General features: G+C 42.8%; 1 protein-coding gene across 1 annotated transcript in view; it reads right to left on the bottom strand.

The window, feature by feature from the left end:
- Positions 1-4339: 4339 nt before the first annotated feature.
- Positions 4340-27460, bottom strand: part of JAKMIP2 (janus kinase and microtubule interacting protein 2) — a 139388-nt gene continuing 116267 nt past the window's right edge. Inside the window, 4 exon segments of the mRNA XM_028528235.2 lie at positions 4340-7521; positions 20204-20269; positions 24369-24572; positions 26472-26549. Of these exon segments, the coding sequence (XP_028384036.1) occupies positions 7501-7521; positions 20204-20269; positions 24369-24572; positions 26472-26549 (369 nt within the window). The 3' untranslated portion in view covers positions 4340-7500.

Below are 27460 nucleotides of genomic sequence, written 5' to 3' on the forward strand. Positions count from 1 at the left end.
TACAGGGCTGTAAGACATCCGAGCTGTTGTCGATTGTTGCATTTCCCAAGAGTGAGATGACTTTTCTGTTGACATATTAGAATATTAAAAGTGGAATTATAAAGGTAAATACACATTCATTACTTTGCCTTTTTTCCAAGCTTTAAATATTTTTTCTATATACTTTCCTATAGGATCTGTAAGAATGCTTAATAGGCATTTTTAAAATTTTGAATTTATATCCTGTGGCTGTACAGAAATAGATTTGAGGTGGTCCAAATTCAAAGCAAAATTAAATTATAGGTAAAATAATAAAATCAATACATTAATAAGAAATTCAAAAAAATTGATAAGATGCTGTAATTGAATTTTAGGTTTGTTCATGCATTTCTAGGAAGCCAGGGCAAAATCATTTACACACTAAGTTATTTATCTCTTCTCATAAAGGGAGAAACATCAGGTTCTGAGGTGGCTGGCATTTTGTTTTATTTCTTCCTCGTCCTTCTACATTCTAAAAAAAAATGTGTCATATAGAGTTGTACAGAAATGACAGATGCCGTGGCCCTTGTTACCAGATTTTTACGGTAATTACAGGCAACGATTACCAATGACCATTTGTTATGGAATTTTTTATCAAAACCCAAGACTTCATGAGTGCATCTGCATGTGAAAAATATGCCGTTGTTATAAACAGGTTCTTATTTGGAACATTTTCAGTGAGAAAAATGCCTTCACAATTCACCCTCACATTTCACAGGAAACTACAACGTTGCTTAAATAAAATAAGCATTCTCCATCAGCCACTCGGCACACACCTCTACAGACATTAAGGGAGGATTTCATCCTTCATCCTTGCGGGGTGGGCCAGCTGTTGGGGACACGGCCGCACCTCTGTGACTGTCCTTGCTCCCCAGTCGGTCCCAGGCAGAGCTGTGTCCTAGGTCCACCGCAGGAGCCCTCAGTGTGGGCTTTGTCTGGACCTTGAGGGTCCACTGTCTCACTGTCACTGTGGTGGAGGGTATCTGTCACCCCCCTCATCTGCTCCAGAAGTCACTGAGGTACTTTCCTCTGGAGCTAGAAGTTGTCATGGAGTTGCTGACAGAGTAACATATTTATGTTTTATGCCAGCAATGGAGTTCATCAAAACAGAGCTTTTCAGGTATAAAATTAGGCAGAACCCGTAACAATGATGGCCTATGTCACAGTGTATGATATACAAGCACCTTTCCCATGGAGGAGCAGTCGGTGGTAGACCTTCATCCAGCAGCGTCGACAGCCACGTCCTGGGGGCCAGAGCTCTCTCCTACTCGCCTCTGCTTGGAAGGGTTGCCACGGCATGAAGCTGGGTCCTATACACGGGTAACAGAACACTGTCAGGAACTCACGAGCGACACTTTTTGCTAGTTAAGAGGTTACAATGGAAAGAACCACCTTCTTTGCATGGATTTTTTGAGCACACCGCCAAATACTGTAATTGTTTTTAATAGTTCTTAACAGTGACTTACCAAGTTGGACCTCAGCTCGTGCCATCTTGGTTCTTCCTCTGTCTTGCGTCTACAGAGGCTGTTCTCTTCACTAAGCACTTTGAGGGGAGATGTAGACATTCCAGGCCATGGGAAAGGGCACCCACACAATGAATGCTTGTGTCGTTGTTAGCTTTTTACATCTAGTGCCTCTACCAGGTAGAGGAGAAGTGTGAGGTGGATAAAGGAAAAGAGGTGATAGCTATCTAGAATAAGGGTGGCACATGGCTGGCAGGATTCTCTACCAAACTGTCCTTGGAGCAGGCATGCTAAGGGGCATCCCTCTCTCCTTCTGAGTGGGACTCCGCCTGGGACCCCACACCACAGAGCCCCCGGTAGGTCGCCGAAAAACTTCAGAGTAGATGGATGAGAAGAACCCTGCCGACCACCCTATATTCTGTTCCCCGGCATGATAATGAGAGCCCTGACTTGCCTCCCACTTTGTTTTTCAAAAGTAGGTTAAGAGTTCAGTTAAAAACAAAAACCAAAAAAACCCCACCTATGAACAATGCAGGATAGTTTTTAAAAATGCAGCTTGTTTTATTTTATATAAACTAAAACACCAGAGCTCATTGATGCCTATATTCAATACATAAATTATAAAATAACCATTCATAAAACTTTGCATACAGTAAGTTGATTCCAATCTCTGCGGTATTACATACAATACATGTACAGGTCCGGTGTACTTCAGAGGATCATTCTGGTGCAACTCAGTCCAGTTACGTTTGTCTTCCATTCATAAACAAGCACGGAAGCAATGCATGGAGTCATGCTAATGCGATGCGGAGGGAGGCCCCAGCTTAGGCAGCGGATGGGAGGAAAGCTCTGAGAAACGGGCCCCTGGCTGCCTGCACCCAGTAGACTTCTGGGGAATGAATGTCTTCAAACACATTGGCTCTTCACTTGAGCCCCCACGGGATCAGAGCTCGAAGGTTAAAACATGCATGAACCCATCTGCAAATGGGAATTGGAGCTGATAAAAATATGAGACTTTGGGCAATATTAATACTGTAGATTGTGCTGGACTTGCTGTTGCTCTTCCCAGAAAACCACTGGCGTCACTGCGAGTCCGGTTAATGGACTTGCTTCATTGGAAAGCCAAGGAGTTCTTGGCCTCTGTCAACAACAGGGCGTAGCTTTAATGGTTGGAGGTGGGGAGGAGGGACAGAGGCAGGCAAGGAGGGGAAGAGCAGACACCAGGTGTCGAACAAAAACAGGAGCTACCCAGCAGCGTGAGAAAATCCCCTCCCATAAGTCCTCAATCCTGGGACAGAAGTACACATTTAGTGAGCACTCGCACCATCGTACTATGTACAGAATATATATGAGTAGGTATGTACATCACATATTTATAAAAGTGTTTGGACTTTGATCTGCCTCATTATCGTGGTGAGTGGGGGGAATAGGCACATTTTGTGAGCTGTCAATCAAATATGAGTGATTGCTGTTATGAATGGGGGCTGGGTATCTGCTTGTGGGGAATGGCGTTGTCCACACTTAGCAAGTTAGCGGAGTCTTGATTGTGGGCAAAGTTGGCCTCCGAGTTGTTTATCTGCACCGCTCCCACCCTGCAGAACTTCGGTCACTAGGAGGGAAATACCAGCATGGATGCAAAGACCTCGATGCAGAAACACAAAGACCAAAAACGGGAACTTCACCTAATCAATCACTTGTACTTCTGAGTCTGATATTCTATGTTGAATACAGCAAATTATAATCCTTCTTATTTTTGCCACATGGCTCCTTGAAGTGTATCTTTAGCAATTTCAATTAAACATCAGACTCAACAATAGAATATTCATTTAGGATGAACCTAACTGCCAAACTAAAGGCAGCAAAGGAATGTGCACATTGCCCTGCCCAGCACTCTTGCTGATGTGCCAGAAATGCATTCTCAAGACAATACATCATGTGGAAATGACAAGGCAATTGAACAGAATGGAAGCTTTCATCCCTCAACACCACGTGACCTACTTTCTTCCTTCGGAAGGCAGAAGTCCTCATGAAAGGCTTGTGCCCATTCTGGAAGCATGAACTCATTACATACACAGCCATCTAAGATTCGTTTTGATTACTGATTTCTCAAAAGGTATACTGAACTTTTCAAATACAGTAGATAAGTATATATATATATTTTTTTTTGTGCCACTCTTTGACAAATCAAAAATGCAATATTTAAAAATAAAATGTCTATGCTTTCCAATTTGATGTAACATCACACAAATAATCCAATTATTTAAACATCAACACAAAACTGATGGATATTATTCTTAGTTTCCATAACAACCTAGGCAGCTTACAAAGACTTGCTTCATTTTAAAACAATAAACTTAGGAATTACATTGAAGACACTGAATGTATGTAAATTACACAATGGTTTTACAGAAAAAGTTGACAATTGGCAAAAAAGAACAAATGTGCCAGGTATTTATTTTAAACTGAAAATATAAGAAGTCGAGATAAAATACTGTAGCACAAATTACTTGACAAAACTGTATTTCCTGTGTTATTTGTGGAGAACAAGTGTCCCCTTTCTCCTCCAGTGGCGCCCTGCGAGTCTTTTTGCATCTTCCCTGCCCTCCTGCAGGACCACGGCACCTGCGTGAAGTCACTTATGACTGGAAGAAAATCCAAGCAGTATTCTCCCAATCCTCAGATCTCATCATCGGCCATCATTTTACTTCCATGACATAGGTGAAAGGGACCATACTTATTTTCAGCAAATTCTAGTGTTTCCAAAAATAAAGCTTGGGTGGCATTAAAACACATCAACTTAGCAATAGATGTTTTCTAGTATTATAGCCAAATATAGTCTTCCATTTTTCCCTTTTTTAATCATAAAAATTTTCCTGTCTGAAAATACTGAGCTACATTGGGACTTTTATTTGATCAAAAACTATCTTTTAATAGTTTATCTTTATCCAGCTATTTTCATTTTCCAAGAGATAAATATTTTAAGAATTAAGTTAGTCAACTCTGAAAAATGCTGTTCTGATTGCTAACCCACTGGGTTAGTTGAGATGCAGAAATTAAAGCTCAGAGTGGGGATTATCTGCCTATGTAAGCACATTGAACTCTCCACGATCAATGAGATGCTCTTTCATTACTGCTGGACATTATGCACAAGGGCAGCATTCCTTTTGATAGGGTCCCTTTCCATAGATCCATGTGCAAGACTGAAACATACAGTTACAATTTTGCAAATGATTTTTATAGTTGTGAAAATGGGTATCAGAGAGATGTACCTAACTAATATGTAGCCCTACCCAATAACCATTTTGAGCATCATGAGTAAGACCAGGTAAAAATATCACCTTTTAGCTTAAAATCTTGAAAAATCTGCTGATCTCCCGGATGTCAAGCAGCAAGAGAGACCCCTCATGTGTTTGCCCGAAACACGTCTAAAGCTGCTTAGACTCATCCTGTCACAGCTCTCGCGTGATTTGTGTGTGATGCAATGGCATATAAGCAGACAATGTGTATGGTTCAACCACACTATTTTTACACACGTTTCTAGTCATTCAAACCATGGTCAGTGCTTGGACATAAAATTCCAACTGCACATTCCTTGGAGGGGAAAGCAAGACGAAGAGAAGGCAAGCAGGGTTGGTGGAGAAGATGGAGTATGAGTTTGCTCAGATGGACCCTGGATGGGCAAAGAAGAGCAATGAAGGAGAAACACCGAAGATACAGAAGAGTGGCTCACCCTGTCCTGTTTCTTCTGAGATTTGAAAGGGTGGGGCCCCAGACTACAGGGGCACCCATGCTCACATCGCCTACACAACGAACCTACCCAACTAAACAGAGACTCCAGCGGAAGGACAATTATTTTGTGTATTCCCAGTGGGGCATGTCACTGGACCTTGCCCCCAAATGAAAAGGGTGATCAGATTGATGGTGATGCTATTTACTGCCAGCCTTAATCTTACATCTGGCTGTCCTCTGGTCAAGTGGAGTTTTGTATCACAGCATGCGTCAGCAAGTGGGAGAGCTAGGGGATCCTCATTCATCACTGAAATCACGCATTCTTCCATCTTGCTCAATAGCATGAGCTGATCTACTGACTATAGGTTATCGGAGATCCTGGCTCTGGATCTCTCAGGCTTTATTGCTAGTGATGTCCCAGGTAGTTTGACCGGGATGCTTCAGAGCTGCGCTGCTTAGATCCCACCAAACTGAAGCCTATTTTATTACACAAGGGACTCTTTTTCTCAACGATACAAGAATGTCAAATAATATAGCGGTCGTGGTAATTACAAAGCACTTTATGCTACATTAAGCACCTCTTGTTCCAGAAATCGCAAAAAGGAAACCTTTATGAAAAAGCATTTTAACCTCATTTTGCAGATGAGGAAACTGAGGCACAGAGAGGTTAAGTGACTGGGCCAAAGTCGCCTGTGTCAGCAGTAAATATAAACACAAAAAGTAGACCCCAGCATCCTAGCTTTGCTTGTACATTCCTCAGTCACTGGGCCGGCTCTGAAAACGCCAGCGCTGAAACTGAAGAGAAAGATACTGAGCCCACAGAGGGGAGGGCTGGGGTAGCATTTCATAGGAGGCATTTCTGGCTCCCTACACACATTCTCTATGGATGGGAATTCTAGCCCTGTACATAAAACCTTGACACTTTGAAAAATTGAGGCTGTTTTGTTATCTACAGTCAATGAGGTGTAAAATCAGCTTTTCAGGAACATTTATTTGCTCTCAAACCGGAATCCAAGACTCAGTATTACATCACTTAGGAAACGTACCAGTCTTTCCATTGTCTCTGGTAGAAAACCACCTATCAGTGACACACTGGTAGTTCTATATAAAAAAGCAGAGCTACCTTGTGGCTGTTAGCTCCCTGGGGGGAAACTGTTACCAGTTTAAGTGACAAGGGACCCGAGTGCTCTAGGCGTATCAGGACATTTAAAAAAAAATAATCGTAATTTAATATTCACATCTCTGTGGCAAACAACAGTTGGTAGAAGTGTACTTATCGCCTCTACGGTGTTTTTACTTAGATCTGAGAACATTGGTTTGCAGGCAATCTTAAGCAGCCATGTGAAAACCAGTATTTTGGACACGGAAAGATTCGGAGATGCTCTCTGGCCCATGTTCCCTACAGATGCTGGAAGTATGAACAGAACTAAGTCAGGGAGCTTGTGATTGAGAGCGTCATCTTCTTAATTTTCAGTAGGAGTAAGATCAGTCTCTTCTTCCTGGAGCAACACAGAGGTGACAGGTCAAGGAAGCATCAAATCTGCTTTTATTTTTTATGTGACATTTGCCTGGGTCCTCCGCCTTGGTTGCCGGCGCAGACGGGGTCACCGCAGTCCGCTTCTCATCCGTCATCTGTGGAATGCCCTGCACCCGCTGCCCCGTTTGCAGAGAAACAAACGGGAAGGTGCTTTTCTTCTCACTCACATTGCCGATGTCTCTGTTCCTGAGTTTTAAACAATGATAAAGACAGAAAAAGCAAATCCCTGTAGTAAAAAACCAGACTTTTCAAATGAAACATTTTATTGTAAATAGCTCCTCATGGGTATTCCTCGTGCTTCATTCCCACCCGCCCTTGTTTTGTTTTGATTTTTTAAAATGATGTTTATTTCAGGACCAATGTTTTCCATGGGGTGTGGTGTTACATTAAAATGACCCCCCCTGCACAGCAGGGGTAGAATGTTTCTTTGTAACTTTGGTTCCATGCCCAAGACACATCTTTGCGCAATCTGCTGAAACTGTTCCCACTGCTGATTTTTTTTCTTTACACAATATATGTTTATAGTTCTTTTCTTCTGGTTCGACATATACATGTTTCAGTAAATGCAGCATATATTGTAGATTTTCAACAGGGTCATATAGGAACTGTCAAGTAAGAAACCTTGAATAATGGCTTTAAAATACACAGTTGTAGTCCTGGCTACAGGGTAGTCCTTAGCTTTTGATCTCCCTCTCACTGCTGTAAACATTTCTGCCATCTTGGAAGGTTTAGAAGCATTTGTCTTTCTGGGTCTTATCCGTGTTTTCGGTTACTCTGTAAAACAGAGGGAATATTCTTTAATCACCATTTTTGTCAGTAGCTGAAACAGAAGAAAAAACCCAAAATGCTATTTTTTAAAGAAAAAAATTATTCTTTACCACCTCTTAAGGTTGTACGATCTTGTGCAAGTCACATAAAGAACATCTCCAAGCTTAATTACAATTGTTTTAAATGAGAAAATGGGAGGGTTTCTTTCAAGGGCTGTACAACTTCATGCACCTAAAGCAACACACAACTCTTGCCTCACAGTAAGTGGCCTAAAATACCAGGTGTTATCATTGTTACCTTTTCCTCCGGGGCCTTCCCAGGTGAGGCCTTAAGAAGCTCAGTTAAATCATCATGGCTGCAAGTATTAATTTAAGATACTATGTTACAATCAGGTCTGTCTGTGCCTTTCAGTGACTTGCTTTTATGTCACACTTCTCCCCAACAATTGTGTCCAACGGCAGGTGGCCTCCACCCTAAGGTCCTAACCTGAGGATTCCCTATGACGTTTGTCACACCGGTTTCCTGGTTGACCAGAGAGATGTCCCTGAAGAGGTCCCTCCCTGAGCTATGCCCATCAGGACTCTTGGCCCTGTTCCTCTTCCAGACCATGTGTCTGTGTTTCACTCGGGTGGGAGTTGAGGGCATAATGTTCTCTTCCGAGCAACGCTGGACATGGCGCAGAGGATGTGCTGTTACGTGCTGCTCAAGGTCACGGTCTTTAGAGTCTGAATGACATGGATGGAGAAAATGGGATTCCTATTTTCTTACTGTATGTCCATGGACATGTTATTGAACATCTCTAAGCCTTAATTTCCCCATTTGTATAATTCTGCAGCAGGATTGCTGATACCCCAGGAGTGGTGACCTCGACCCAAAGGGATGGAAAAGGAGGCCTGAAGTACCCCAAGGGCATTTCCAGCCCACCGTCCAGAGGCAAATTCAAGATTCAGAGAAACTCCCACCGTAAGTGCAAGTCAGAAACACTTGGACTTTGTGTTTGCAGAGCCACTTTGCTCCAGAAGTCTAGATTCCACTGGGACAAAGAGTGACAGGGTCCCGGGCGAACTCGTCACTAGGCAGTGCCCTGGCTGGGAGGAGGGTGCACTGTGGGAGGGCGGGGACATACCCGAAGGCATAATTAGAGGCTACACGTGTACAAAGGGCACTCACATCCTGCTGTTCAAACACAGAGCGATGCCCTCATCTTCCTTTCTCTCTGTGCAGGGACGGAAGGTGGGGGGGCAGGCAGAGACGGGCCAGCGGCTTCCTTCCCGGCAAGAAGCTGAGGCTGGTACCACCGGTGGTGGAATGTGGGGTGGCCGTGGGAGAGCCTGGGCCTGGCCAGTCAGGGGCGGGTGCAGTGGGCGCCCTGCACGGCTCCTGAGGAACTCATGCACAGGTGCCCCGTGGTCCGCCTTTCACCACCTCTCTTTGAGGAGGTGCTGAGGCCCGGTCAGTGATACCCAGAGGACCAGCATCAACCGACCACTAGGGAGCAGGCCTCAGCCCCTGCCGCTGGAGCTGGGAGGCACATCTCCCTTCCCCTCTTCCTGTTCCCGGCCCTCCACAGGGGCTAAGCCCTGAGGAGTGAAGGGAAAGGGCCCCCTCAGAGCCCGACTGTGAACCCCTCCTCCACTGGGGATGAGAAGAAATGAGACTAAACGGTCTGAGATAGGATTTTTCAATCGAGCTAGACTTCTAAAAACTGTAAGTAACTAAAAATTTTTGAAATCTACCTAAGAATTTAACTCAAGGGTGAGAGAGGAAAATAAGACCAAACCCTAGTTTAAGCTATGGTTTGAGAAATATATTATGTTCAAAATTACATCTCACTAGAATGAGAGAGCCCTAAACAACTGGTTACAACTATAACATTCTCATATTCCCTGGGAAATAAGGAAACTGACCTGCTTATATGTAAAAGACATTTTAAGGTGTACGTATGTATATAGTGTATGTGTATGTTTCTATATTTAAAATAAATGTGTAAATACAAAAGTCTTTTACTTGCAAATTTTCAGCTTACGCACTCTCAGATCTTAGATTCTGTTTCAAAGCCCATATGTCTAATTTCTGTCTTTCATGCCTGTCCTAAAAGCCCATTTGAGTAAAACCACGTTGGTTTCAAAAAACAAATGGGCATACAGACAGTCTCCCAAAATGTTGAATCTCTCTAAGTTGCATGCCTCAAACATCGAGTATGATTTCTACGGCAAAGCCAGATGAATTCAGATTGGCATTCTGGATAGCTGAAGTGTTACCTAACAGGTCACCACCGAAGACCAGTCACGTTCAATGAGCTAAAGATCAATACACCATAACTAAAACAGTGGCGAATACAAGTTCATTTTTTATTTCGAAGGCCCTTCCGGATATTACAGAGCCTCAGGCATCCTGTTGGATGGCTGCTCACCAGCTCTGAGCTTTGGTTTCCTCCTCTGTGAAACAGGGACTGCAGCTCTCCCTTCTGAGAGTTCGCTACACGCCCCCGGCATCCAGGTCACTGAGCACAGTGATGTCACTGCTGACTGGTGACTCCAGTATCCAAGTCCCTGCCACACTGCCTCGTTCACAGAAGACACTCAGCAGGTATTTGTTGAGATCGGTTGAAAAGCTACTAATGTTCACTATTCTTCAGGGTCTTCTAACTGCTAGAAGTTTCTTTAGGTCCTTTGCAGACACATGTTTAGAGACATACTGATTAACGACAGTAGCTAACTCCTATTCTCTAGTTGCCACAGACACCTAGAAACCACGAGAGGCGGCCCCTCCCTCTCCCGGCTTTCTGTATCTCCGTGAAGGGCACTGCCGTCCAGCCAGCTGCCGGGCCCCGAGCCCTCAGGCCTGCTCCGGGCACCTCTCGCCCAGCCCTCCTTGGCAGCTTATCGTGCAGCCAAGTGCTCAGTACATGGCAGCTGTTGCCATCACTATGTTCTGGGTGAGGAAACTGACCCTGGGGGTTGTTAGGGAACTGGTCTATGAGAATCCTAGGGAGGAAGACAGAGCATAGTGAATAAAACTTAATGGAAGCTGAAGGATCAGGGAAAGCTTCCCTGAGGCCCTGATGTCACACTGAGATGGGAAGGACAAACGGATGTGAACCAGCAGGTGGCGGTCTGGGGAGCGTGGAAGGGAGATGGAAGCACACCTCACAAGGTGTGGTCCAAGACAGAATGCTTGGTGCGTGCCGGGAACCTGGCTTTCGGTGAGCCTTTCCCTGGGCCAGGTACCACATTGGTTGCTTTGCATATGCATAAAATCACCTAATCCTCAGAAGAATAACAGATTCCACTATTTGCTAATTTCTTATATTAGGAAATTTACACTTAAAGATATATAATGGTATCTATTTTGTAGGGTTGTTGTAAGTTTTAATATAATAATGGGTATGAAATGTACTTTTCAGCTGCAAAGCAGGGGGTCCTCTTCCTTATTGCATCATCACTGTCATTAAAAAAGCATGTATGGTTGATGGCTATGTGCTAGGTACTGTCTAGGTAGCTGGGATACAAACCTGAACATGTATGGTCCCTGCCTTCACGAACATTCCTTACAATGAAGGTGAGAGAAATTAATCTTAAGAAACCGCCCAGAACCCAAATGTATATAGAATTTGGCCAGGAGTGAAATCGAGGAGGGCTCCCCCGTGGGAGTCAGTCAGCAGTGATCTGCAGGATGAGCGAGTAGGTGTTCACTAAATAAAGCCGGAGGGAAGGTGCCTTGTGCCTAGGGCAGCGTGGGCAGAGCATGAGCTGCAGGAGGCAGCTCAGCTCCTGGGGGGGTGGGGGTGTAGGGATCCTGGGGCCACAGGAAGCCTGAGTCACTGTCTGCAGTTGCACCACGCAGGGCAGGGCTGCCACATTAGGAACCCGGGATATGACATCTATGGTGATGCTTCCCTAGGAGGAAGGCATGATGTGATTTGTTTCCTAAAACCCACTTGGGCTGCTGTGCAGAGAATGAGTGACAAGAGGAGGGAAGTACTGAGCCCTGTTAATAAATAGGGCGCTGCCCCTGTGGAACTGGGGGAGAATGCATTTGCGTATTCTTTCCTTTGTTCCCTCAGGCGCTAAGTTATTCTCCAAACAACATTTAAAGACCAAATCGGATAGTCATCTCAGTGCTGTGCTCCCCAGGGCTTTGGTCTAACACGTCACAAATCTACTTTCATGTTCACTGACTGAGCCATCCACCTATCTGTCCGTCCTTCAGCCCATCCGTCCATGTAAAATGCACTCAGCATCTGGTGCGTACAGGCTGCTGCTGTAGACACTGAAGATACGAGGGTGATAAAGCATAAGCCCTACTCTACGCTTCAGTAACAGGCTGATGTAAGAGACAGAGAGGGGAACAATTTTAATATGACTAGACAAAGGCTAATGGGTATATTCACACAAAGAAATGACTAACTGGTAAGCCAAATTATTCATCTTACAGGCTTTTTTTTTACCAATGTAAAAGACAGAGCAAAATTTTTCTATTCTAAACACAAATGTAGTCGAGATTGGTTATATCACCATTTGTTTCCCACGTCACCGATAGGCCTTGGTGGGACCAGGGATTGATAAAATATAAATGCAATAAGAAATAAACATTGGCACGTTTTTAATGGAGAATTTGTAACTCATCAAGTGTGGCTGTTTTTATAGTAAAGTATTTTTTGTTAAGCTTTTTGTTTTAGCAGAGTAATAATATGTATTATGTGCCTTTTAATATGTTTTATGTTACTAGACAAGAAATGAAAATACTGAGCTCTCAAGATCAAGAATCCAAGGTTGAGGCCTGGCTGGTATGGCTCAGTGGAATGAGCATTGGCCCTCAAACTGAAAGGCCACTGGTTCGATCCCTGGTCAGAGCACATGCCTGGACTGTGGGCCTGGTCCCCAGCTGGAGGCATGCAAAAGGCAACCAGTCTATGTTTCTCTCACACATCCATGTTTTTCTCCCTCTCTTTCACCCTCCCTTCCTTCTCGCTAAAAAAATCAAATCAAATCTTAAAAAAAAACCCTCAAGAGAGAGAAATTTCTTTTAAAAAAAAAGAACCCATGGTTGACACCAGAGGGGTATCATTAAAAATGAGCTAGATTACAGCAAGGGAACACAGTCAATAATATTGGAATCACTATGTGTGGTACCGGGGGGGCACTGGAAAGGTCAGGAGAACACTATAAAGTATATGACTGTCTGACCTCTATGCTGCACACCGAAAACCAATACAAAATAATACTGAATGTAAACTGTAATGGAAAACATTTTTTCAAACTTGAAAAATGAACTAGATTAGAGCATGTGGATCAAGAACCACTGCCACCTTCTCTGCCTGGCCTTCGGGACGTCGTAATGAACAAGCTGGTGCTGTTCCGGTCTTCATCAATCCACCTCTCTTTGGAAGAGGGGCATTTTCAGTGGGTCATTGTATCAGAATGTAACAAGCAGCTTGGTGATAGCTCTTCACGTAGGCCTCTCATTTTCTTTCTCCTTTGTCTCCGGGTGTAACTAACGTGAAAGAATCAGTGTTTCTCTGGAACATATACACAGATGCACGGGAAGATAATCTCTCCTGACACCACTGGGGACACCTGCTTCTGGTCCAAGTCCCAACATGACCCCTGGAACTGAATTACCCAGTCAGCACCCCTAAGGGTGGTGAGGGGCCCTTCCCGGAAGCTTTTAGTAGCCTTCAGATCACTGACAAAACACCTTGGGGAATTGCTGAAACAAAAGCACGAGTCCCTCCATTTTAAGGAGGGTATCATTACATTTAAATTAGCCTGGGGTTGAAGAGCAGAGTATACATTATTAATTTAGTAGGACAATACTTTTATGATTACTTGCATTGTACTTTTACTACTGGCCAACAAGCCAAGCACAGTTTTTCCTTACTTCTTCCTATCTCTCTCTCTCTCTCTCGCCTGCTTTGGAGATGAGTGGCACACATCAGTTTTCGGGAATGTTCTATTTCCTTGTATTATTTAAATCCAGATTATTCCCTGAAAAGAAGAGATGAAAAGGGAACTACTTGATTTGGTTTAGGTGGTAGTTACTTGGCAATACTGGAGGTTATAGTTTCAAACTTGGGCATTTAGAAATCAGTATAATATGATAGCTTTCTTTAAAAAATAATAGGCCCTGGCTGGTACGGCTTAGTGGGCTGAGTGCTGACCCATGAACCCCAAGGTCGCCTGTTTGATTCCCACTCAGGGCACATGCCTGGGTTGCGGGCCAGGTCCCCAGTTGGGGGCGTGGGAGAGGCAACTAATCAATGTATCTCTTGCAAATGGATCTTTCCTTTCCTCTCTTTCTGCCTTCCCTCCCCTCCCTCTAAAAATAAATAAATAAAATCTTTAAAAAATAATAGCTAAGAGTTGCTGACTACTGAATTATGCTGTGTTCTAGGCAGTGTGATACTCTTTTTAATTATTTTAACATAACACTGCACACTATTTCTATGGAACATAATATAATTATAGGTAATATGATGATAACTATTCTATGGAACAGAAAACTTAATCTCAGGTAGATTAAACCTCTACCATGACCTAGCTGGGAAATGGCAGGATTCAAACTTAACAGTCTATTTATCTTCAAGACTCTAAATTACTCAGCCATTGTGCTTTACATTAATAATCTTTTTCATTCAGCACACAATTACTAAGTGGCAATTGTGTGCTACTCTGGAGGAGAAGCAAATCAAATTTTGTACATCCCTCAAGGAGTCACAAGTAAGAAAATGGGACAAGATACAGAGACGAGGACAATGTAATTTCAAAACCCAATGAGGAAGGGGCACTGCACTAATTGGGAGGACGCCTCTGGCAGTTGATACATAGATGAACGTAAATGACGCTCAGAACGTGAGAGAATGTCCTCAGTCACGGGGGAGGCGGTCTGGTGGCGAGAAGTGGACTCCGGAGGGAGGCCATCTGGGTGCAAGCCCTCGTCCTGAGAACTGCAGCTGTGTGGTCTTGGGAAAGTCACATGCTACAGTTCCTCCAACCGTTAAAAAAAAAGCAATAAAAGCAACAGCTACTTTACGGGGGGGTTGTGAGGATCTGTGTGTCTATTGCTTAAAATAGCACCTGGTGCATAATTTAGCCATTACTGATGTTCCTCTGCAGACCCACACATCGTCTAGCTGGTATGTTTTAGGAAGTTGGGCTTTTCTCTCCTCAACGACCACATGGGAACCGGGTCTGATGAACTTCATTTGCCCTGTTTACGTCCTGACTGTTCTTTGCGGGAAGGGCTGCTTGTTTTCTGATCTCTAACCATTTTGATCCTTTCTTAGAGAACGTCACCAATTTCACTTCAGAAATTCTCCTTCAATTTGAGAGACTTAGTCGTCTTCATTACGTGCTGAAAGGCCACCACCCTTAGTGTCACATAAAGGATATTTGCGAGTCTGAAAAGAAAATGTTTTGGAAGGAATAAAACCAGAGACTTGCTTATACAAAGACACAGCCCTCTGCCTAACTCCTTGTGCGTGCTGAGGCCCGCCTGCTCCTAAGTTCCCCCGCAGGTCACAGAGTTATCCCCAGGGAGAGAGAAAGCGTCTCTCTCCCATTTTCCAATTTGCTATAGCAAACATTCAACAACATGAGGTCCAGAGAAGATCCTTGAATACTATGACTTAGGATAACCACAGTTGACACAGGCCATGACAAATGGATTTAGAAGCGCAGCGAGCCCTTTCTCATTTTTTAAATAATGTTATGGAGACTTGTGCTTTCCATCCCTGGGTGGACATCAGAATCACTGGATACGCCTGTTAGAAGTACAGATCAGTCTTTGCTCTCTGCCTCCCCCGCCATCCATCCCCCCTTCACGTCCAGTGGTCTGCTTCGTTGAGTCGGAGGGAGGCCATGGGGCTTTTATTCTTAACAGCACTGGGAATCATTGGCCAAGATTATTTATATGTGCATTCATGAGTCATGAGACATGGGCTTAACTTAGTAATAATAAGACTCTTTTTTTTCTAAATTGACATCGACAATAATTTTATTTGAAAACCCAAAATCCAGTTTCACTTTCCTGCTTTCCTGAGTTCTGATGAAGAAAGATGAGGAGAAAGAGTAAGAGAAAAAAAAATCAGTCATTGTTAGCTAGCTTCTTAAGAGTCACAGAAATCAGAATTTTCAAGCTGGAAAAGATACTAAAAATATATTTCTTCATTTTGCAAATACAGCAGCAACCTTCTCTGTGTAACGGTCACAGTGAGATTACTGAGACCCAGAGACAGCGTGACTTCCCAAAGCAAAACTGTTAACTAGAAAAAAATTCTTGATCCTCATTACACTTCATAGTTGCTTTATTTCTCCAATAAACACCCAAACAGTGGATCTGCTTCTCATTTTATGGCATGTACATCAATCAAACCAACTGTATTTTTTTAAATGTGAGCAGAGTAACTACAGTAACTACACATATCATCCTTCTTATCAAATACCTATTGGAACCACATTTGGAGAATTAAATGGAATCTTACCTTCAAGAGGCACCTTGACATCAAGGCCATAGAATAAAGGCAAGAGAGAAGAACAAGAATAGAAACAGAAACTGCAGAAGAAAAAGAAGAAGATTATGTAAATCTGAATTTCGATAGTGCCATTCAGGTAGTACAAAACCTCAGCTTTTTCACATTGCTTGTGTGATCACTTCTCATATAATACCAAGTGCCTTTTGTTTCAAAAAACATACCTTTTATTCGTCTACTGGCAAAGCAATGCCATGAGTAACTGGTGTTCCACTAACATCGACTCATACATTTTAGAATTCTGAGGGCGTCTTACAGATAACTGGCCTAAGCCCCTAGTTTTAGAAGTGAGAAAAATAAGCACCGGGCAGTTAATCAATAGACTGATTTCACATAATTTCAAGGCATAGTGATGTTTAGAGCTTAGACCTCCCAAGTCCTACTCTGTTTTATGTCATTACGTCCATTTTAAATGTGTGGGAGGTGATTTCAGGTACAACTTAATCACTCAGTGCTATCTATCATTGTGTGGTTAATGTGCCAGGTTTTAGGACTAAGGCACAGCGGGAAGAATATTAATATGCAAGTCAACATATGACAAATACACACAGTGGGATGCCCCAGAGGGAAACGGGACACTATCAGGAATCACACCAGGGCAACAGGTGTAAACTGGGTCTGTTCTGCACAAGTGAGCCAGTGTGGCCCCCCTGCTGGTGTGAAATACGCCTGATTGGTTTCTCCTCGCCAAGACTCTTCACTGGAGAACCAGGTACTATGATGGACCAACAGGTGCTTGGGTGGCACAAGTATATAACCAACTCTATACCAATTATAAAAGGTCGCAGGGCAGGGCAGTTTTCAAGCACTGATTTCTTTGGTGACTTACTCTTACAGAGCGAGGAAGCCTTTTGCTTTGTTATCACTCCCCAGGAGCATTCTGTTGCACTTGACGTCTTATATGGTGTGGAGGACATGTTATTTGCCTATTTCCTTTAATGCCATTGATTGTAAGTCTTTGGCTTCACTATGGCAGCATTGTATGAACAAGTTATAAATAAGGTGCTAAGATCAAGGTATTGGTCACTACCCTATTCATCTAAAATGCGGAAAATGTCCTTTTTCTTTCATCCCTTGCAGATGGAGAGGGAGAGGATGGCGCTGCAGCAGGAGAGGACGGAGGAGGAGAGACATGGGAGGCGTCCCCTGTTCCCAGGGGAAGGTCCACCAGCGGCACTGCCTCTCGGGGCACGAACGGGCGGATGCCCAGCACTGGGTCTGCAATGAGATTCTTAGCCCACGCAGTGCAGTCGGTGGGCAGACATCTGGCCCTGATTTGCCATGGACTGGTTACACGATCTTGGAAAAGTTGTTCAATCGCTGAGTGATTGTTTCATTAACTGTGTAAAAGGGGACCATAATGTTCGCTGCATCTGAATCACAGGATAATGATGAGAACCAAACAAGATGATGGAAGTGGAAGCGCTTTGGATAGGGTGGAATGTTGCGCATTTTGGGCAATTTTGCTGTTTGTTGTTATCACCTGATTTATATTAACTGTGTGCAGGGGAATTAGGAACAAAGTAGGAACCTATTATGTACCCTAAGAAGGTGCTCAAGTATCCCAGGGGAAAGGAAAAAAGACTGCCTCCGTCGTAAGTGAGCTTTAGCTTTATTACCAGACTTGCAGACGAGTAGAATGGAGGTCAGCTGGGCAGAAGAACAGAAGGTGCCCATCCTGCTCAAATCTCCAATCAGAAACAAACTGGATTTGATTGTCTTTGAAGTGGCTTAACATATACATGTGTTGCTTTGATAGCTAAAGAATCCTTATTTTCTGTTAGTACCTTATCTCATTATCCTAAGTGTTTAAGAAGGTCAAACCTGGGAAATGCAATGCTCACATGGAATTCTGAACAAAACATAATCTTAATCTCCTTCCTCCCAACATTTCCATGGGGTTTATGAAGGGAAGGGCCAAGGCGGTGACATTAGCAGATACAAAAAAGATAAACCCTTTGTTTATTTGCTTTCCCAGTTGAATGGGGACCAAACTGAACTAATGTTTCTGGGGCAGAACTGCCTTAACCTGGACTGTCTCCTTGAGCCAGGCCCACGGCTACTTTAGGGTTAACAGAGAGAATGACTAGCGCTGAGAACTCACCATTCAAAAACGTGGGAAACGCAGACCTGGCGTGTCCTTGACAACCAGGGAAGCTGCAGAGCAGTCCCTGCCTTCTGGGTCTTCCTGCCAAACACCTGGGAAATTAGACTAAGTCCCTGGTTGAACTTTGCCTCATTCAATCTTGTAAAACTAAAGCGCATACTTCTGAAATGAGGACACTTCAAATTTAAAATTTTGCAGAAGTATACTTTCTGTTTGAAAGCTTAAAAAATTATGCTTTTAAGTTTGACTTACACTTTCTTAGTGATTTCTAATATTCACATAAGAGATCTAATTTGTTTCTCATGGAGAGGAGGTGAGGGCAAGTGTCACCATCCCTATTCTGTGGGTGTGGCTTAGACCAGGTGGGTGGAATCACTTACCCAAGGTCAAACGGTACCTGAGACCTGACCCACATAAGTATCCAGGTGGCCGTAGTCTGGTGAGTGGCCCCTACTAGCTCCACCTCACCACACATACATGAACAATTACTGAAGCGATTTGGGATGAAACAAATTCTAACCACTGTCTTAGAAATGGCAAAGACTCAATAGTTTCCTATTTCCTTCCTGGGTGGCTATGAAAGATAATGCAAAACAACCATATGATTTTGCAACATGAGGATCAGACATCTACTTCCAGGCAACCAGACTGGAGCTCCCGGACAACCTCTTGCCATCTTTGCTGTGTGCCTCAGCACAGAGCTCCGGCATCACGGGCAGGGTAACTTTTTGCTGTGCAAGGCTTGACTTCCTGCAGCTGTTCCGCGTCCCTGCACGAGCACTGCCCCTTCCCCGCCACCCCCCACACATCTGTAAATGTCCTCTTGAAGAATTACTACGCTTTATACAGCACCAGGAAGTGCCGGCTCACTTGGAAGAAGCAGTGACTCTGTCAGACCGCTGGGGGCAATGACATGAGGGCACAGTGATCATATATTGATCTAAATTTCTGTATGGATGGTTGAGATGAAACTGCAGTATCAGAAATAAAGGGTGTTTATGAATAATAATGGAATTTTTTAAGGTGCTAAAAGATTTTAAAAAGAACATAGAGTAACAACTCAAAAGAAACTTCTGAAAAGGAAATAAGGATGAAGAAGAGGAAACTGAGAAAAGAAAACACAGAAAAGAATGGGACTCAATACAAAAGGCATGAATGTCAAGGCTAGCTTACTGAAGGTGGAGCCTGTGCTAGAACCCTGGTCCCTGACCCAAGGAGAAGTCCACATCCATTGGGTTGGCCAAAGAGTGTGTTTAGGTCTTTTCTGTACAGTAGCTCAAGACGTGCCTTAAGACATGTCTTAACTTCATTTGAAACAATTTTGTTAGATTGTATTGTGACAGCTGTTACATCAACCTGTATTTTTTGAAAACTTATCAAAATTGATGAATTTTGGCCCTGGCTGGCATAGCTCAGTGGATTGAGTGCGGGCTGCGAACCAAAGTGTCGGAGGTTCGATTCCCAGCCAGGGTACATGCCTGGGTTGCAGGCCACAACCTCCCCCCCAAAAAAAAATTGATGAAATTTTGTAGAGCCATTTGAATACTGAAGATAGAAGAATATAAGCAACATTTTCAGAGTATTATACTTTATTATCTCATGAAAGGTAAAACGCAACTGAAATGCAAAAAAAAGGGTTTATGCACTGTTGGGAAAAAGTGCTGTGACTGATTGAACGTGTCAAAAGTAGTCTGTGAAGTTTCTTGGTACCACTAACATTTTGGCCAAATAATTCTTTGCTGTGGGACAGTCTTATGCACTGAAAGGTGCTTTAGCAGCATCCCTGGCCTGTATACACTAGAAGCCAATAGTGGGAGATAGCCAACATACTCCAAATATCCAAATCAATAAAGTTCCTGGTGTAAATGAAAAATTTGTCCTTTATTTTACAGAAAAAACCATATGGACTTTTTGGCCAACCCAATACTACACCTGCCTATGCAAAATACACAGTAACTGAGAGGAAAGAAAGAACATACATAGTGAGTGACATGGACACTAATTTATGATTCAAAAATAAAAATATAGATATTGAACTTAACACATACCTTTTCTTCTAAGTCCTTTATCTGTCTTTTCTGGATATCTGTTTTATCTTCTAAGTCACGAATTCTCTGAAGAAAGAAGAAAAAGGGAAAGCATTAATGGACAATAAGGTGAATAAAAAGATTATTCACCCACCTAAAAGGGTCAACTTCTTATAAACACATTAACATTAGTACTAGCAGCTGGAAATATCACATATATGTTTTTCCATACCCATCATTGCATTTTAAAAGTTGTCTGTTCTTACAGTAGAAATTTATTGCCATTGATTATATTAAAAAATATTTGCTAGCCCTCTGGGTCTACGCCTGCTCTGAGAGTCAGGGTCCCCACCCTGCTGTCCTTGGGCTTGGCTGTGGGACCAGTATTGGCCAGGGGGGTGTGACTTGTGGGAATGCCACATTCTAGCAGAGACAATCGTGTGAATCAGAACCAGTGAGCAAGAAACAGACGCCATTGTAAACCATCTGGATTAAGATTTCTGGCTGTTACTACAGTGAAACATGGCTGAGGCTGACTAACACAAATGGAAACAACCCTACTCTTTGTCACTAACCTTACTTTTCAACCTTATTTCATTGTTTCAGGGTGGAATTTCCTCACAAAGCACAATTGGCCAGTTCTCATAAAGCAAAGCAGAGTTCACACTTCCATAAACATTTCAAGGGGGGAACTGATAAATTAGGGGGAAAAATACATAAAAATTACCCAAGTAATCCTGAAGACAAAAGAGTTCCAGGACTATTTCTGAATTTATCTGTGAACTATACAATAAAATTCCAGTAATTTCAATAGCACGGATCTGAAATCAACATTACATAGACAATTATTTGCAAGAGAGAAGTCCTCACATTTCTACCTGGCAAGCTAGGCTGTTCATGTTCAGGGCACACGGCTCTACAGTGTAGGCCTGTTATTTCATGCCTCTCTGGGGAATAATTAGAAAATGGAGAACTGGGGTCTGGGAAGAAAACACCAGAAGTGGAATGGGGTGATAAAATAAAAAGAGAGTTTTTCATGATGCAATGCGGAAAGAAAAAAGGGAAGCTAGGTGAGAGAATACTTGAACTTGAACATCATATTTCCCTTCCTCTAAAATAGTGGTTCCAATGGGGGATGCTTTGGCCCCCCAATAGCCATCTGGCAATGTCTGTACCCCTTGAAAGTTAATTAGGTAGCTAATTTATTTTAAAGTCTAGAATCCTGTGGTTTTAGCATATCCAGTTACATGGACATTTTAAAATCGCATGTGATTACTGGTCACAATGGGGAATGGTGGTGTCAGTGTCACAAGCATCCAATGGTCAGAGGCCAAGGACACTGCTAACTGCCCCAAAATAGAAGGATAGCCCCCCACCACAAAGAATCATTGGTCCAGAATGTTAGTAGTGCAGAGACTGAGAAATCCTGTTTTAAAAGAAAGGGACTAAGGTGTGTGTAGGAGAGGATGGGGTGTTTTGGTCAGAGAGATCATCAAGGCTGACCTTGAAATGATACAATGAATGCAGAGGGGGTGTGTGTGTGTGTGTGATATGTGTGCTTGTGTATACTTCATGTTCCAACACTACACAGTAAGAGAACAAAATGGCTAGACATTTCCACCTTGAGTGCACAAGTACTTCCTTGGTATGTCTACTGGACGTGGAGACAAGTGTGCATCAACATCATCAGATCCATGTGAGATTACTATAATATCTATTCAACTACCAAGTCTGTGCCTGTTGGGCAACTTCTTACACGTTCATGACCATGCCGGAAGTAACAGAGAAGGCAGGTGAAACAGCGATTAGTTCCTGACCTCAAAAAACTATTAGATCTGGGTGGGGGGCAACATTTAAAACACAGGGAAAAACCAATCAAGTAGAAGAGGTAATCAATGGCAAAACCATCTATAACTTGATCACCAATCTCCAATACCTTGTACAATGTTCAGCACAAAGAAGCTGCCTATGCACATTTATTAAATGAGTTCGTTAAGGTACATTGTGTGATGTTCGCTTTATTTCTTTTTTCTTCCCATCCACGTGGCATCCAATCTAACAGGAAATGCTCTCAGGTTGAAAACGAATCCCTGTTCTACTTCCTTGTTATCTCTGCTACTACCAAGTGCACCAAGTCCCTGCTGTCCCTCGCCACGACTGGGATGACAGCTTGCTGCCAGCTCTTCCTGCTTCTAGTCCTGTCCAGTCTGCATCCATCTACGGCAGCCGGTGTGAACTGTTAGGATGGCAAATCATCATGGTACTCCGTAAGTGAAGGGGGTAAGGCAGGGGACGAAGGGAGAGTTAGCTGAATTGTACTCAGAATAAAACCCAAGCGCCTTCCAGGCCCTATATCATCTGGCCCCGTCTTACCTCTCCAACCTCACCCCACATCAGCGCCCCCTTGGCTCCGAGTGCTCCTGCCACACTGGTCTTCTCTGTGTGCCCTGAATACTGCAAACACCCCCAACACAGCCCCTACTGTCCCAGTCTTCTGGGACACTGGGTCCGATCCCCTGGGCTTTAAATGTCCTCAGAGAGGCCTTTCTGACCAGCTCGTCTAAAGCGGCCGATTCTACTCCTGAACTCATGCACACACACATTGTACCATTTTCAACACAGAACTTATTGCCACTCTCTGAAATTGCCTTGGTCACTGGTGATTGGTGTAACTGCTTTTTCCTTCTTTATTGGGAGGAAAGATGAACAAAACAAAATAAGCCATCTCTTTTGTGAGTGAAGTATCTTAGCTGATTAAAAAAGACTTAAAAGAGATGACAAGGTTTTAACCATAAATTTAGATAATTGCTATCTTAGGAATAAATACTTCTGTGGTTCCATGCCACAGCTCCTGATTTGTTGAAATTAATTAAATGCTTTGTAGCCTAAGAAATTTATGCAGAAGACATGTTCATTCCCTGGTAACAGGAAAGGAGGTCTGTGGTAATGTAATGATGCCACAGAATCTACTATATCAAGGCTTTAAAAACTCTTTTCAGGGTCAAAACCTAAACCTTTATGGACTCTGAAGGGGCACTGTAATAAACATGCATGCATTTATCATCTCCAGAACAAACGGCTTCAGAGTTCCCTGTTAACCTGGGGAGTCTGTTAGCCTACAAAGGTCCACAAAGCTCCTGGCTACATCTGAAGTATGCTAAGTAATCAGGTTGCCCAAGCACTATTCATATTGGGGTCATAAAATAACTCCTGTTCCTTTCCCACTCACCTTGATCTCTGATGACCACACGCTTCTTACTTTGTGTGTAGCCCATCTGGATTTTGTACCAGCCACTTGGTATAACTTCTGAGTACCAAATATTATAGCCTGGCACTTCTAATCCTGGAATTCTTATGGAATCTGCTTTTGTCCTATCTCTTACCTGCCAAGGTATGACATGATGAAGAATTCTGGCTATACATTGATATTAGGTGTCTATATTGAGCCTCACTGGTCTAGATGAATTATATAAATCACACTTGACTCAAGCTGCATTGGACAGTATGTGTGTGGTTATGTACACTGGCCTTGGAGCCAGGCGGACCTGGGCTGGGATCCTGGTTCTGCTGCTTACTATCTCTGTCATCTCAGGCAAACCATTGAAACACTCTTACCTCCAATATGCATCTTGGGATAATAAGGAAACGTACTTTAGTGGGCTCCTGGGAAGATGAAATGAAATGATGTCAGTGGAGCCCTTAGTTTATTCGCTGACATGGAGCAAATGCCAGGAAGTGGCAGCTTCCAAGCTTTGTTGTTGCTGCTGTTTGTTCTGGGAATAAAGAGAAAGGCCCTCGAGTTCTTTCACCCATTCAGGTTACTAGGTTACAGACTGGGGTAAGCCGCAGGACAAAAACATTATTCCTGTCCTGGAGAAAGTCCTGCTCTCCTGCCTAACGGAGATGATCAGGCTCCATGAGATTCAAAGGTTACTTCATGACCCAATAGTGGCAAAATCCTTACCAACAGGCAATGTTTCTAAAATGTCAATTTTCATAAGCTGAATCACTGCAAAACAGTCATCCCTTATCTGAATGCCCATAGAAAACAACAGTTATTTATTTTACTCTCTGAAGATAGCTTCTGGCTCCTGGGCTTCTCCGTACCCATATTCAATACCACGGGCTTAGGACGAAGTGTCACTTGCTTGGTACCAACCTTCCATGGAAGTCACTCGGTCCTCACCTGGTGGGCTTGCTGTAAGAGCTCCATCCTCTCCTGAAGGATCTGACAGTCATACTCTCTGCTCTTCCTCAGCATCTGCCGCCGCAGCTTCTCTACTGCAGTCCTCAGCTCCTCCTGCTGTTTCTCACTCAACAGCTCACCGAATTTGATGACAGTTTCTTGCTGCAGAGCATTGTACAAAGTAGCTTCTAGTTCCTGGATTCTCTGGCAAATAAAAGCAGAGAAGTCTAACTTTGGAACTTTGAATGTAAGTGTGGTGTGAACGTGTGCATACGTGTGTATGAGAAGGGATATATTATTTTAGTCTTCCAGGATCATCGCGGTAAAATAAATTTCATAGCTTATCCAGACTAACTACCCTTCTGGTAATCCCCTTTATAGGATTCCATAAGAGTTCCTCAGCCAATATGATAACTTCTTGGATGATGAGAAATTTGTTCTTTTTCTTGGACAACTTTCATTTTTAGAAAGTTCCCACTTTGTTATAATAATTGTACATCCTTCTATTCTCAAATGTGGTGGAAAATAAGTTTGTTTTCCATTTGATATCCCTTCAGATATTCAAAGACATCTGTTATAGGAGCCACACTTTTACAGAGAAATAGTGGAAAATGGTCAAAGCTGGAAAAAAAATACTTGAAATTAGAGTTAAATTTCATTCACAAAATGCCACCTCTCTTCTACACGACACACCTCTGTACCTAAGATGTCTTTACAATCTTCATATTTTTATTAAAATAAAAATTAGGAAATTTGATCTAAAAATAGCCTAGAGTCTCCAGAATTGGTCTTTTTTTAATTACAAATTCCCTTTTTTTAAATGAAGAATCTATTTTTCCTTATATCCAAGTGTTTTGTTTTAAAACATGCGTTAAACATCTTTAGTCAAAATCTACAGTCCTGCTCCCTGTGACTCTGACAGAGGTAAGCGGACATGCCCTGGTGAGGTGTGTTTTCCTGGGTCCTGTCCTGGACTGTGCAGATCTTTCTAAAGTGAAAGCTTCTTGTCTGAAAGAGCAGACAAGATGAGACACACAAACACAGAGCTTTATCTTTTGAAGTACCGTTAGGGGAGGCGACGACAGAGGGTAGGGAGGAACGGGAAGAAGCATTTCCCTCTTTATTCTCTAGCGACTAACTCATCCTCCCTTTACCCCATCAAGTAATGCTCAGAGCCTCTCATTCATTTTCAAGGGGAAATACCAATTCATCTTTGTTATAAGTAGAAACTAAGAGCTTCACTGTTTTCCCAGAAATGATGCAAGCTGCTTCCAGGAAAGAAAGCATTATAAAAACCTCTCCAAGCAAGTCCTTGAAATGCTCGTCTTTTAAGTTTGCTCTTTTTCTCTTGAGTCATTATTGTGAATTAATGGGGGGGGTGGTAAGAGTGGGGGGAGTTCATATAGAGAGAAGAAATGCAAGCAGTCCTCCGATAGCAGGAGTTACTTGTGATGACTTTTGTACAGGGCAATGGACCGAGTGAGCTCCTCCGTCGGCACAATCCTCCGTGGGACAGAAAAGGGCGCAGCCCAGTTACTGACACGGCCTGGCCTGTGGTGGCTGGGTGAGGACAGTTAAAGCCACAGTGTCTGCAGTCCCTTCTAAACGCCACCCACTTACCAATGTGGGCAGAGTTCTTTCACTCTCTAAGCCTCCATGCCCTCATGTGTAACACAGGAATAATGGTATCACCTATACCTCACAGGGCTGTCGTGAGAAATAAGTGAATTAAAAATGTATACAACGAACATTAAAGACTATTTCCCTATCACTCAATTAGGCTCCCAATTGGATTTAATCCATTTGCTCTTTAATCTCCATTGCCACACAGTCTGGCTTTCATTAAAATGTTACATAATGACATGCATTTAATTAAAAAATTTAAAGGTACAATTAAATATTTACTAAGTGTTATGAGAATATGGTAACAGCAAAAAGCTAGATATATTTTCTAAAATAAGAAATAGAAACCACTGAATAAATAAATAAGCCATTGCATAGTGTGGTCTACTGGAGTACGGGCATGAAGAATTAAACAGGATGCTTTCCTCCATGGCACATAATGGAAAAGTTCTGTGTGTCTTGATTGCTTGCCGCACCTACCATATATGCTTGGTCGAGAGCTTGTTTTCTGTAGTCCAGCTCTTCTTCCAGATAGCCTTTGATTTTGCAGAACTGTTCCTATAAAAAAGGGCCATGTTGATAAATAGAGTCAGCTTAGTTAACCAGAAAGTGATATATAATCGTATTGATCAATGTTTTCTCTAATTCCGGTACAAGATAAATCACTAGTATTTGTTGGGTCATCGATTTTGTCTGTTAGGGAAATAGTTCCACTTCCATCGTCTTACCTAGAGAATGTGCAAATCAATGGAAAGGAGCATAAAAGACATAATGAACCATTCGCACAGGAGTTCTAAAGGGTTTGTATGCCAATTCAAGAGCGGGTGATCAAAGATAGATTTTGACAAGATAAATGTTAGCTAAAAAGTATACCTGTGCAAATATATTATGATATTGTATTTTTGTAAGAATATTATGAAATGTAGTACAGCAGAGTTGCATAATAAAAATCTCATCCAAAGTCATCTGTGTAAGATTAGCAAACACAAAGACAGATAAGAAATTAGAGCGAGGCGGCAACACCACCCACAACCACAGTGCAACTTAATGAGTCTCTGCTCCTGCTGCAAAGCCCGTGTGAGCTGGAGACTGAAGTCTGGTGTTCCCGTGCTGTCTTCAGCTTCTGTGCACATTTTGCCATTAGCATCTAGGAATGTATCTTTGTATGTAACACAGCCCAAGACCAGTCAATTATTTCTTTGTGTGTGTAACTGTCTTCAGTCCATAACCACCTGCATGAGGAACTTCACTGGTGACTTTCCTGGTGACCTCGAGCTCCAGTGCCTAGAACAGCACTGGGACAGGCTGACTGTGTAACTCATGTTTGTGCATTTAACGAGTTTTTAAGGTATTTTCAATACAAACCATCCTTGTTGCATCTTTGAGTTTAGAAACTAACCTCTTCATAAAATTTAAACCCTACGTCAAATATAAGCAAATGATTGATAATCTGTCACATGCTATATAAA

The sequence above is a fragment of the Phyllostomus discolor genome, chromosome 13, assembly GCF_004126475.2.
Source record: "Phyllostomus discolor isolate MPI-MPIP mPhyDis1 chromosome 13, mPhyDis1.pri.v3, whole genome shotgun sequence".
In the NCBI taxonomy this organism is placed as follows: Eukaryota; Metazoa; Chordata; class Mammalia; order Chiroptera; family Phyllostomidae; genus Phyllostomus; species Phyllostomus discolor.